At 62.0% G+C, this 12,174-nt stretch overlaps 1 protein-coding gene and 3 non-coding genes across 4 annotated transcripts; all 4 read left to right on the top strand.

The window, feature by feature from the left end:
- The first annotated feature begins 1,900 nt into the window (after positions 1–1,900).
- On the top strand, positions 1,901–12,031 carry NOP56 (NOP56 ribonucleoprotein). Its single transcript, XM_073343125.1, has 12 exons — positions 1,901–1,997; positions 3,072–3,161; positions 3,968–4,082; positions 4,238–4,399; positions 4,585–4,783; positions 5,134–5,321; positions 5,903–6,054; positions 8,185–8,285; positions 9,067–9,215; positions 9,490–9,611; positions 9,811–9,951; positions 11,181–12,031. Exons 1-12 carry the CDS (start codon positions 1,995–1,997, stop codon positions 11,352–11,354), a joined length of 1,596 nt encoding a protein of 531 aa, XP_073199226.1. The 5' UTR covers positions 1,901–1,994; the 3' UTR covers positions 11,355–12,031.
- LOC140911017 (small nucleolar RNA SNORA51) lies at positions 4,917–5,050 on the top strand. The gene has a single exon (XR_012158810.1). It is a non-coding gene; the product is annotated as a small nucleolar RNA SNORA51 (small nucleolar RNA).
- On the top strand, positions 9,299–9,369 carry LOC140911014 (small nucleolar RNA SNORD56). Its single transcript, XR_012158808.1, has one exon. It is a non-coding gene; the product is annotated as a small nucleolar RNA SNORD56 (small nucleolar RNA).
- LOC140911013 (small nucleolar RNA SNORD57) lies at positions 9,664–9,732 on the top strand. The gene has a single exon (XR_012158807.1). It is a non-coding gene; the product is annotated as a small nucleolar RNA SNORD57 (small nucleolar RNA).
- Positions 12,032–12,174: the final 143 nt, after the last annotated feature.

The following is a 12,174-nucleotide window of genomic DNA, read 5'->3' as shown; positions in this document are numbered from 1 at the left end:
GGGCATCACCCAGTGATCCAGCCCTCGCCCGTTCCCAGCGTCTGGCAGGCAGCGGCTCGGGGCCCATCCCTGCCCGCCTGGCTCGGAGCCATTGATGGACCATCCTCCAGGAACGGCTCCAGGGCTCCGAGGGCCGGCTCGGCTCCGTTCCCGCAGGTGGGCGCCCAGGCCCGGCGGGTCCCGGAGCCAGGTTCTCCTGGCGGCGCCTCTCGGTCCTGCTGAGCGCCCGGGCTGGGGGGGGAGCGTTTGGGCTGCGGGGGCGCGGGAGCCTCCCCGGCTGGGGGGGACCAGCCACAAGGCGGCTTCGCAGGCTGCTCCTAGGTCGGTGTCTGGCCGCGGGGGGCGGCCCTACAGGTTCCCACCCCTGCCCCCCGGTTCCCTGCCCCTTGCTGGGGGGGTCCCCGCCCCTCCCCTCCCCCCTGGTTCCCTGCCCCTTGCCGGGGGCTCCCCTCCCCTCCCCCCCCCGGTTCCCTGCCCCTTGCCGGGGGCTCCCCTCCCCTCCCCACGCGCTATCTCAGAGTCCCCCCCCCCCCCTCCCCCCCCCCCCCCCCCGGTTCCCTGCCCCTTGCCGGGGGGTCCCCGCCCCTCTCCCCCCCCCCGGTTCCCTGCCCCTTGCCGGGGGGGTCCCCCCGCCCCTCCCCTCCCCCCCCCGGTTCCCTGCCCCTTGCCGGGGGGTCCCCGCCCCTCCCCTCCCCCCCCGGTTCCCTGCCCCTTGCCGGGGGGTCCCCTCCCCTCCCCCCCCCCCCCCGGTTCCCTGCCCCTTGCCGGGGGGGTCCCCGCCCTCCCCTCCCCCCCGGTTCCCTGCCCCTTGCCGGGGGCTCCCCTCCCCTCCCCTCCCCCCCCCGGTTCCCTGCCCCTTGCCGGGGGCTCCCCTCCCCTCCCCTCCTCCCCCCCCGGTTCCCTGCCCCTTGCCGGGGGCTCCCCTCCCCTCCCCTCCCCCCCCCGGTTCCCTGCCCCTTGCCGGGGGCTCCCCTCCCCTCCCCTCCCCCCCCCGGTTCCCTGCCCCTTGCCGGGGGGTCCCCGCCCCTCCCCCTCCCCCCCCCGGTTCCCTGCCCCTTGCCGGGGGCTCCCCGCCCCTCCCCTCCCCCCCCCCGGTTCCCTGCCCCTTGCCGGGGGCTCCCCGCCCCTCCCCCCCCCCCCGGTTCCCTGCCCCTTGCCGGGGGCTCCCCTCCCCTCCCCTCCCCCCCCCGGTTCCCTGCCCCTTGCCGGGGGCTCCCCTCCCCCTCCCCCCCCCCGGTTCCCTGCCCCTTGCCGGGGGTCCCCGCCCCTCCCCCCCCCCCGGTTTCCCTGCCCCTTGCCGGGGGGGTCCCCGCCCCTCCCCTCCCCCCCCCGGTTCCCTGCCCCTTGCCGGGGGGTCCCCGCCCCTCCCCTCCCCCCCGGTTCCCTGCCCCTTGCCGGGGGGGTCCCCGCCCCTCCTCCCCCGGTTCCCTCCCCCGCCCCTCCCCTTCGCTCCGCGCGCAGAAGGGGGCGGGGCCCAGGCTGCCGTTACGGCAGGTGGGACGCGACCCCCGCGCCTGCGCCCTCAGGCCGAGCCGAGCCCCACAGCGAGTCGGCTCCGCGGAGACAGGACCGGCCCTCAGCCTCTCGCTAGCCCATTGGCGGATGAGGGGAAGGGGGCGGGCTCCGAGAGCGCTCTCGCTAGCCCATTGGCGGATGAGGGGAAGGGGCGGGCTCCGAGAGCGCTCTCGCTAGCCCATTGGCGGATGAGGGGAAGGGGCGGGCTCTGAGGGCGCTCTCGCTAGCCCATTGGCGGATGAGGGGAAGGGGCGGGCCCTGAGGGCGCTCTCGCTACCCCATTGGCGAAGGAGGGGAAGGGGCGGGCTCCGAGAGCGCTCTCGCTAGCCCATTGGCGGATGAGGGGAAGGGGCGGGCCCTGAGGGCGCTCTCGCGACCGCATTGGCGGATGAGGGGAAGAGCGGGCTCTGACTGGCGGGCAGCCCAGGTTCCGGTTCCGGCGGTCTCTCGGCGGCCCCGTGGCGCGAGGAGGCAGCAGGATGGTGAGCGGCCCGCGGGGCCCATCCGAGCCCATCGGCCCCGCGGCGGGTCGGTTCGGGCCCTCGGCCCGGCGGGGGAGGCGGGGCCAAGGCTTGGACCGGGGCCGCCGGGGATTCGCTCGCCCGCCGCGGGGAATCCGAGACCGGGGCGGCCGCGGGAGGCCGGGGGCCCGGAGCGGGGGCGAGGAGCGGGGGGGAGAGGCGGGGCCGGGGTGATGCGGGGGGAGGCTGGCCGGTGGGGGGGGGCTAGGTTTGGGTGGTTGGGGGGGAGGCTGGCCGGTGGGGGGGGGCTAGGTTTGGGCGGTTGGGGGGAGGCTGGCCGGGGGGGGGGGGGCTAGGTTTGGGCGGTTGGGGGGAGGCTGGCCGGCGGGGGGGGGCTAGTTTTGGGTGGTTGGGGGGAGGCTGGCCGGGGGGGGGGGGCTAGGTTTGGGTGGTTGGGGGGGAGGCTGGCTGGCGGGGGGTGGGGGGGGCTAGGTTTGGGCGGGGGGTTGGGGGGCTAGGTTTGGGCGGTTGGGGGGAGGCTGGCCGGCGGGGGGGGGGGCTAGGTTTCGGCGGTTGGGGGGGGGCTAGGTTTGGGCGGGGGGGACTGGCCGGCGGGGGGGGGCTGGCCGGCGGGGGGGGGGGCTAGGTTTGGGCGGTTGGGGGGAGGCTGGCCGGCGGGGGGGGGGGCTAGGTTTGGGGGGGAGGCTGGTCGGCGGTTGGGGGGGGGCTAGGTTTCGGCGGTTGGGGGGGGGCTAGGTTTGGGCGGGGGGGGACTGGCCGGCGGGGGGGGGCTGGCCGGTGGGGGGGGGGGGGCTAGGTTTGGGTGGTTGGGGGGAGGCTGGCCGGCGGGGGGGGGCTAGGTTTGGGCGGTTGGGGGGGAGGCTGGCCGGGGGGGGGGGGCTAGGTTTGGGCGGTTGGGGGGAGGCTGGGCGGGGGGGGGGGGCTAGGTTTGGGGGGGAGGCTGGTCGGCGGTTGGGGGGGGGCTAGGTTTCGGCGGTTGGGGGGGGCTAGGTTTGGGCGGGGGGGACTGGCCGGCGGGGGGGGGCGCTGGCCGGCGGGGGGACCGGGCGCGCGCTCTCACGCTCCCTCTCGCAGGTGCTGCTCCAGGTGCTGTTCGAGCACGCGGCCGGCTACGCGCTGTTCGCCGTGCGGGAGGTGGAGGAGATCAGCCTGCTGCTGCCCCAGGTGCGGGGGAATCGGGGGTTTATCCTGCTCCCCCGCTCTGTCACCATAGGCCCCAGGGTGCTGGAGCCCCCTGTCAGTTCCCCCTCAAGCAGGGCCAGTGGGAGCCCACGGCTCTGTCAGCTGAACAGGCCCCGAGAGGCGTCAGGGTCTCCTTGGGGGGCCCCGTCCTAGGCTTGTCCCTGAGCTGCCCTTGGTGTGTGGCACAACGGGAAGTTCCCCCATCTGTGGGGTGGGGGAGGGAACCAGCTGAGATGGGTCCTTGCAGGGGGGCAGAGATGCGCTGCCCCATGTGTTCTGCTGAAGCCCAGGTGTGTGGAGGAGGGTGGCGCGGCGGGTTGCCGGGCGTGGGACTGTCCCATGGCGGTAGGACCCGGACGCCATTAGGAAGGTGGGTTGCTCTGGGCTGCGTGTGAACCCAGCCGATAGGGCTGAGCCTCTGTTCTGTAAGGCGGGCAGGCCACAAGCTCGGCTCCTGGCGAGTGCAGTGATGAGCATCCCAGATCTGTCAATCCACTGAAAGCAGTGATGTCACCCTGTCTCTGAGCACTCAGGGGCGCCTGCTCTGGGCACAGGTCTCCCCCTGCCCAGCCCAGGGGGGCAGGTATTTGCAGCTGTGCTGCTTATCGGGGGCAGGTGACCCGGGCAGAGTGTGTGCTGGGGCCTGCAGTCTGTGCTTTCGCCGCATTACTCGTGGGGGCTTTGTGCTCAGTCAGTGTATGTGCTGCTGGGCCCCATGCTGGCCCTCCTGCGGGGTTGGGGTCCCAGGTTGCCCTGTGTGATACCCACTTCCCTGTGGCCCATTCCAGGTGGAGGAGAGCATCCTGAACATCGGCAAGTTCCACAGCGTCGTCAGACTCGTGGCCTTCTCCCCATTCAAATCCGCCCAGAGTGCCTTGGAGAACGTCAATGCCATCTCGGAAGGTGAGGCTGGGCTGGCGACTGCTGACCTTTGGGCCTGCAGTGGCCTTGGAGGCTTGTTGCCCTACTCCTCTCTCACTGCTGTGTGTTGCCCCCTTTGCTCCCATTGGTGCCCTGTAGCTGCACAGCCCATTAACTTCTCCCTCTTCCTGGGGCAGGGATTCTCCACGAGGACCTCAGGCTGCTCCTGGAGACCAACCTGCCGGCCAAGAAGAAGAAGGCATTGCTGGGAGTCAGTGATGCCAAAATTGGGGCTGCTGTCCAAGAGGAGCTGGGTTACCAGTGCCAGACTGGAGGGGTCGTGGCAGAGCTCACACGAGGTGAGAAGAGACGGGGTACCGCAGCGAGGCGTGGAGATGCTAGCAGGCCCTCCGCGGGGTGATACACCTGGGTCTGTCCCCCAGTGCCCTGCCTGTGTGCGTGGCATGTCCCTGTTTGCTTTGGAGGTGAGGTGTGGGGATATTAAGGGGGGCCCCAGTGCTCAGCAGACATTCTGTGTCCGCAGGGATCCGCCTGCACTTCCACACCCTGGTGAAGGGCCTCACTGCCCAGTCGGCCTCAAAGGCGCAGCTGGGCCTGGGGCACAGCTACTCACGGGCCAAAGTGAAATTCAACGTCAACAGAGTTGACAACATGATCATCCAGTCCATCAGCCTGCTGGACCAGCTGGACAAGGACATCAACACCTTCTCCATGCGCGTCAGGTGAGGGCTCTCTGAGCAGCATCAGCTGCGAGGGGCCGCGGTGACGGCATCAGGAACGTAGCCTGTCTGCAGAGAGCACTTCTGCCTGGGCCTGCAGGGGGGGTTGGGGGTTAGTATGGAGCCCGTGCATCGTCTCCTCCCTTGCTTACCGCAGGCAGCGCAACTCCCAGCGCTGACTGCACAGAAAGGGGAGGAAGAGCATCTGCCCGCGTACACCCCAGCCAGGGAGCCTGTGACCTGGGCTGTCTTGTTAGCAGGGAGACACGTCTGCTGCGGGGGCAGGGTGGGCTGGGAGGAGATGGTAGGTCCGTCCCGTCCCTCCCTGACTGCTCCCCTCGGGCCTCCTGCAGAGAGTGGTACGGGTATCACTTCCCAGAGCTCATCAAGATTGTGAGTGACAACTACACCTACTGCCGCCTGGCCAAGTGCATCGGGAACCGCAAGGAGCTGAGCGAGGAGCGCCTGGAGGGGCTGGAGGAGATTGTGATGGACAGCGCCAAGGCCCACGCCATTCTGGACGCCTCTCGTTCATCCATGGGTTAGCGGCACTTCGAAACCATTGGGGGGGGGTCTCCACTGCTGGCTCTGGGGTCTGAGGGCTCATGGGATGGGGGGAGGGGCAGGTCAGGAGTGCTGGCTCCGGGGTCTGAGGGCTCATGGGATGGGGGGAGGGGCAGGTCAGTAGTGCTGGCTCCGGGGTCTAGGGCTCAAGGGATGGGGGAGGGGCAGGTCAGTAGTGCTGGCTCCGGGGTCTAGGGCTCATGGGATGGGGGAGGGGCAGGTCAGTACTGCTGGCTCCGGGGTCTCATGAATATGTTGCCCATGGCTCTGGTTTGCCGGGGCTGGGGTACGGCTGATCTTGGCTCCCCATATCATCTGACCTGTTCCTTCTTGATTGGGACATAAACTGACCAGAGGCTGATTGGGGTGGGGGGGGCCTCAGGGGGGGAATTCCCTCCCCACTCCAATAGGCTAGTACTGAGTGCTGTTAACAGGGAGGGTCAGGACTCTGACCTGCTGCTTCTCTTGGGGGTGGCAGTTCCTGGGTTGCGGCACCTCCCGGGGGTTGCCCTGGTCTAGTGGCAGTTCTTGGAGAGCACTGACATCTGCTCTGTGCAGGGATGGATATCTCCCCCATTGACCTCATCAACATTGAGAGCTTCTCCAGCCGGGTGATCTCGCTGTCCGAGTACCGCAAGGACCTGCAGGAGTATCTCCGTTCCAAGATGAGCCAGGTGGCTCCCAGTCTCTCTGCCCTCATCGGGGAAGTGGTGAGCATAAACACTGCCAAATTAAATGTAAAAATGTAATAAGAAAAGCCAAAAAGGAGTTTGAAGAACAGCTAGCCAAAAACTCAAAAGGTAATAACAAAATGTTTAAGTACATCAGAAGCAGGAAGCCTGCTAAACAACCAGGGGGGCCCCTGGACGATCGAGATACAATAGGAGCACTTAAAGACTATAAAGTCATCGCAGAGAAACTAAATGAATTCTTTGCTTCAGTCTTCACGACTGAGGATGTTAGGGAGATTCCCAAACCTGAGCCGTCTTTTGTAGGTGACAAATCTGAGGAATTGTCACAGATTGAAGTGTCGCTAGAGGAGGTTTTGGAATTAATTGAGAAACTTAACAGGAACACGTCACCGGGCCCAGATGGCATTCACCCAAGAGTTCTGAAAGAACTCAGATGTGAAATTGCGGAACTATTAATTATGGTTTGTAACCTGTCCTTTAAATCAGCTTCTGTACCCAATGACTGGAAGACAGCTAATGTAACACCGATATTTAAAAGGGCTCAAGAGGTGATACCAGGAAGTCTAACATCTGTACCGGGCAAATTAGTTGAAACAATCGTAAAGAATAAAATTGTCAGACACATAGAAGAACGTAAATTGTTGGGCAAAAGTCAACATGGTTTCTGTAAAGGGAGATCGTGTCTTACTGATCTGTTAGAGTTCTTTGAGGGGGTCAACAAACATGTGGACAAGGGGGATCCTGTGGACATAGTGGACTTAGATTTCCAGAAAGCCTTTGACAAGGTCCCTCACCAAACGCTCTTATGTAAATTAAGTTGTCATGGGATAAGAGGGAAGATCCTTTCATGGATTGAGAACTGGTTAAAAGACAGGGAACAAAGGGTAGGAATAAATGGTAAATTTGCAGAATGGAGAGGGGTAACTAGTGGTGGTCCCCAAGGGTCAGTCTTAGGACCAATCCTATTCAACTTATTCATAAATGATCTGGAGAAAGGGGTAAACAGTGAGGTGGCAAAGTCTGCAGATGATACTAAACTGCTCAAGATAGTTAAAACCAAAGCAGACTGTGAAGAACTTCGCTTAGTTTTGTGAGATCCTTCTGATTGGGCAACAAAATGGCAAATGAAATGTAATGTGGATAAATGTAAAGTAATGCATGTTGGAAAAAATAACCCCAACTATACATACAATATGATGGGTGGTAATTTAGCTACAACTAATCAAGAGAAAGATCTTGGCATCATCGTGGAGAGTTCTCTGAAGACATCCGCGCAGTGCTCAGCGGCAGTCAAAAAAGCAAACGGGATGTTAGGAATCATTCAAAAAGGGATAGAGAATAAGACGGAAAATATCTTATTGCCCTTATATAAATCCATGGTACACCCACAGCTTGAATACTGTGTACAGATGTGGTCCCCTCATCTCAAAAAAGATATACTGGCATTAGAAAAGGTTCAGAGAAGGGCAACTAAAATGATTAGGGTTTTGGAACGGGTCCCATATGAGGAGAGATTAAAGAGGCTAGGACTTTCACACTGGAGAAAGTGAAGGAGGAAAAGTTATTGACTTGTTCCCATAATATAAGAACTAGGGGTCACCAAATGAAATTAATGGGCAGCAGGTTTAAAACAAATAAAAGGAAGTTCTTCTTCATTCAGTGCACAGTCAACCTGTGGAACTCCTTGCCTGAGGAGGTGGTTGAAGGCTAGGACTGTAACAGGGTTTAAAAGAGAACTGGATAAATTCATGGCGGTTAAGTCCATTAATGGCTATTAGCCTGGATGGGTAAGGAAGGGTGTCCCTAGCCTGTGTTTGTCAGAGGGTGGAGCTGAATTGCAGGAGAGGGATCACTTATGTGAGTGCCCTCGGGCTGGGGGCAGGGGTGATCTGTGCTTTCCCAGGCCACAGAAATGATGTTCTAGTGTGAATCTGTCAATCCACTGAGCTCTGTGCTGAGACGCAACCATTGCTGATCTGTGCCTTGGGGAGCCTGCCCATACTAGCTGAAGGGCCCAAACCAGCCAGCAAGGGCTGGGCCCAGGTGGCACAGAATGCAGCATTGCATGCTGGGCCTGTAGTCTAAGCAGCTGGATTGCAGAGCCTCAGGTCTCTCGCCACCCTGCTTGTCTCCTTTGCATCTCTGCAGGTGGGCGCCCGTCTGATCTCCCATGCTGGCAGCCTGACGAACCTGGCCAAGTACCCAGCCTCAACGGTGCAGATCCTGGGGGCAGAGAAGGCCCTCTTCAGGTACAGCTGCAGGGTGGTCGTGGTGATGGCAGGCTCCTGGGCTGCTGGGCTTGACATGTTGGCCAGACGCGGCTGCATGCGTGAGTGATAAACCAGCCCCAGTCTCTGAGCGACCACCAAGGCTTTTCCTTCGCTCTTGCTGAACGGTTTGGTGCCTGGTGCTGGGTCTGTCAGGGAACCCATGCAGCAGGTTAGCTATTCTGATCGCTGGGGGAGTGATGGGCAGAGTCTGATAGACACTAGTGCCAGCCATGCAGGGCCAGCCAGGATGTGACCAGTACCTGGCCGTCACATGTATCTGACTCCTGAGAAGGAGAAGGGGCCAGGCAGCTTCTGCTGTGCAGCTGGGATGTTGGGTATTGGTGGACTGTGGCTCCCCCAGGCATCCATATTCAGTTCTGTGCCAGCTGCCCGCTGGTCACAGGGAAAGCTGCTCTCCTCACTTCCTGTCGTCTGCCAGCCTGTGTGAGGAGGAGTGCGACACCTTCTGGCTCCTAGCATTTGGCAGAGCTAGGATGTTAGCCGTGGTTCTGCTGCTCTGCGGGTGCAGGAAGGAGCAGAGCTGGGTGGCCGGGGGGGCTGGCCTTCAGACCCGCAGTACGGCTGCAGCCACCCAGGTGCGTTCACCCCGCTGAGCGCTGGGTGGGCTGCTGCATTGTACCAGGCCAGGCAGGTCAGATTGGGTTGGCAGTGTCTGGCCAGAGGCTGCTCTGAGTGGTCAGTCGCCAGCCCCAGCAGGGTCAGGGCTTCAGAGCGACCTTCGCTCCCATACTTGTTCCAGGGCCTTGAAGACTCGTGGCAACACCCCGAAATATGGGCTGATTTTCCACTCCACCTTCATCGGGCGAGCGGCTACCCGCAACAAGGGGCGCATCTCCCGCTACCTGGCCAACAAGTGCACCATCGCCTCCAGGATAGACTGCTTCTCAGGTGCCGCTTTCACCTGAGCCCCGGCTGGGGGAGGGGCCTGCCTGGCCGAGCTGGAGTGTCAGTCACACAAACCCCAGCGGCTTCTGCAATGATGGGAATATTTTTCGTCAACAGCATTTCACGTGGTGAATGGTGACACCTGTTTTCTGAGCAAAGCCGGCTCTAGGGCTGGGAAACGGGGGGCTGCCAGCTTGGTGGCAGGGGCTGGGGGTTGATGGGGAGTGGGCTTTGCTGTAGCTAGCAGCCTGTCATTCACGCTGCCCCCTCTCTGCAGATGTCCCGACGAGCGTCTTTGGTGACAAGCTCCGGGAGCAGGTAGAGGAGCGCCTGGCCTTCTACGAGACAGGAGAGCCTCCCCGCAAGAATCTTGATGTCATGAAGGAGGCTATGGTGGAGGTGAGGGGGCTGGGAGTGGGCCTGAGGTGCTGCAGGACTCCTGGGCGGGTGCCAGATGTGATGTGAAATCTCCTGCCTGACCAACTGCTGGAGGCAAAAACTGATTTAATGAGGCTGATCCGACACCTGGGGAGTGGGGAGCCCGTCGCCATGGCCTGTGTTGCCCGTGCTGATGGAGCCTCCGTTGTCCTTTTGGCAGGCTACTGAGGTGGCCGCTGAAATCAAGAAGAAAGAGAAGAAAAAGAAGAAGCGGGAGAAGAAGCGGCTGGAAGCCTTGGCAGTGGCAGCAGCTGCTGAGGAAGCAGAGAACTCAGTGCTGGAGACAACCATGGAGGTAGAGGTAAAGAACCAGGAATCTGCCCTAGGGTCTAGGCTGGCTGCAGAGGCCCTCACTGATGGGTGGGAGGGGGGCTGGCATTTCCATCATGACTTGTGTGATGCAGACAGGTTCTGTCCAGAGGGAGAAGAGGGGGCTCGGGTGGTGAGTGAGGGGCATGTCCACCGCCTGCCTGGGGAGCTCGGAACGATGCAGGTTCCTGACTCCTCGTTTCTGCTCCTGCGTACATCAGCAAAAGACAGTGGATGGGGACAGAGGCAGCTGGCTCTGGGAATTGCTGAGCGGGTGCAGTGGGGTCACTGAGTGTCTCAGTCAGCCTGCAGCTCGGACAGATACTCTGTGCCCCCCTGTGACACCCTGAGCAGTGCCTCCGACTGCACTGACCTGGTTACATGCTCCTTGCCTGCATGCTTTAATCCGTGCAATGGCTAACCGGTCAGTGGGTGTAACGACCCTCCAGAGCATTCACCCCGTGGTGGGAATATAGCTCCTACATCTTGGAGTTATTGTTCCCAACTGCCTGCAGACTCAGGTTGATGTCACTGGTAGGGCCGAGAGAGAATGCAGCTGGAGCCCCAGTGGGCTAGCACAGCCTGCTTGTGGGTCTGTGCCTGTGGGGGGCACATCTTCCTCCAGTGACTGAAGCTCTTGGAGGTCCCAAATCCTGGCTGCAGGGGATGATGTCCCCATGCTGCCACTGCAGGCCAGTGCTCTGGACTATCCTGTGATTCAATGGCAGGTGCCGGGTGGGAGTAGCCACCATCTGCCAGGTTTTGGATCCTCCTAGATGACTTGCTTTGGATGAAATACCAAATTGCAGAGTTGCCCTCAGGCAGGGCAGCGAGGGTCCTGAACTGGCAGGGAGTGAGGAGAAATCGAAGGGAACAGTGGGCTGGGACCACCAGACCTTGCTCGGGCTCCCTGATGTGTGGTCCTAGTCCTGGCCAGCCTCCACAAGTAGCCCCCTGGGTGGAGCTCTCCTCTCAGCTGCTGCTGTCCATGTTGGTCTGTGGCTCTGTGGGGACTTGCTTGCAGATCTGGCCTAGAAAACCGCATGTCCACGCAACAGAGGCATCAGCCTTTCCAGAACGTTGCCCTCTAGCCCAGGTAAGGCCCGAGCTGCTCTGCAGGGCCCTCCAGCACCAGCAGGGCATGTGCCTGTGAGTACAGGCCGTGCTCCGCTACACCCCAGGGGGGTTCAAAGGGCCCCTCTAACCCCCACTCTGCTTCAGGAAAACGACACACAGCCCAAGAAGAAGAAAAAGAAGCAGCAGCAGGAGACCTCACTGGAGGAGAATGGGCTGGCAGAAGAGCCCTTGCCCAAGAAGCAAAAGAAACTGGCCCAGGAAGAGCCCCCCCAGCCAGACAAGAAGAAGAAAAAGAAAAAGGTCAAAGAGGAGGATTAAGCGGGGTGGGAGGTTACCAGGTCTTGCTTGTGGGACAGCCGGGGGACCTGCGCTGCAGCAGTACAGACTGACCAGCACCCGCAGACAGTGGCAGGACACTTACCTTTCCCAGCTGTATAAACCTGTTGCTGCTTGTCCAGCATTTCGAGGCAGCTGTGCGTCGAAGAATGTACCCAGCCCGGAGCAGCCCGCATTAAATGCGTGTTGGTATCTGGCGTCTAGTGCTGTGGGCTCGCTCTGGCAGAGGCTTGATTCATGGCATGTCGGGCTGTGCCTAGCCACTGGTTTAACCTGGCCGAGGCGGTTATTCCTTGGAGCATGTCTGGCCTGGGACTGTGGAGCCTGCATCTATCTGGAGCTGCCTGGGTGGTGCTGTTGTGTTGTCAGGCGGCTGTGGCAGAGAATGCTCCCATTGGACTCCTCATCTGTCGGCCCAGCTGCTGCCTCCCCTCCCCTCTGCACCGCAGCTGTGTCCTGCTGAGTGCTGTGCTGCAGGGGGCCCTGCACTGCAGGTGGAAGGGATGGCTAGGCCAGTGACGAGTGCTTATATTTCTGAGATCCCTTGAGCTCCGTCCTCTGCACAGGGTGTTACTGCGGAAGCAGAGGGAGTGGAACAACCACCTGGCCCTACCTGTGACTGAAACAAACTTCCACTAACAATAAATGTTTCAAGCTTTTCAAGCCTCTTCTCTGTTTACTTTTAAGAGCAAGACTTCCCTTTGCTGCTGTAAAACTCAGTGTGTGCCCCAGCCTCTGGCTTCTATCTCCGCAGGTTTGCAGCTGCCCTGAGCCAGAGGAAGACAGTTGCTCAAGGCCAGAG

The sequence above is a fragment of the Lepidochelys kempii genome, chromosome 4 (assembly GCF_965140285.1).
Source record: "Lepidochelys kempii isolate rLepKem1 chromosome 4, rLepKem1.hap1, whole genome shotgun sequence".
Classification (NCBI taxonomy): Eukaryota; Metazoa; Chordata; order Testudines; family Cheloniidae; genus Lepidochelys; species Lepidochelys kempii.
The sequence above is the reverse complement of the archived record's forward strand: the minus strand, read 5'-3'. Positions and strand labels throughout refer to the sequence as shown.

What these genes read in the sequence shown, in the direction of transcription:
- NOP56 (XM_073343125.1), top strand. An exon ending in CGTCAATGCCATCTCGGAAG is followed by an intron (nt 4,083 to 4,237) that starts GTGAGGCTGGGC and finishes TTCCTGGGGCAG; the next exon opens with GGATTCTCCACGAGGACCTC. An exon ending in AGACAACCATGGAGGTAGAG is followed by an intron (nt 9,952 to 11,180) that starts GTAAAGAACCAG and finishes ACTCTGCTTCAG; the next exon opens with GAAAACGACACACAGCCCAA.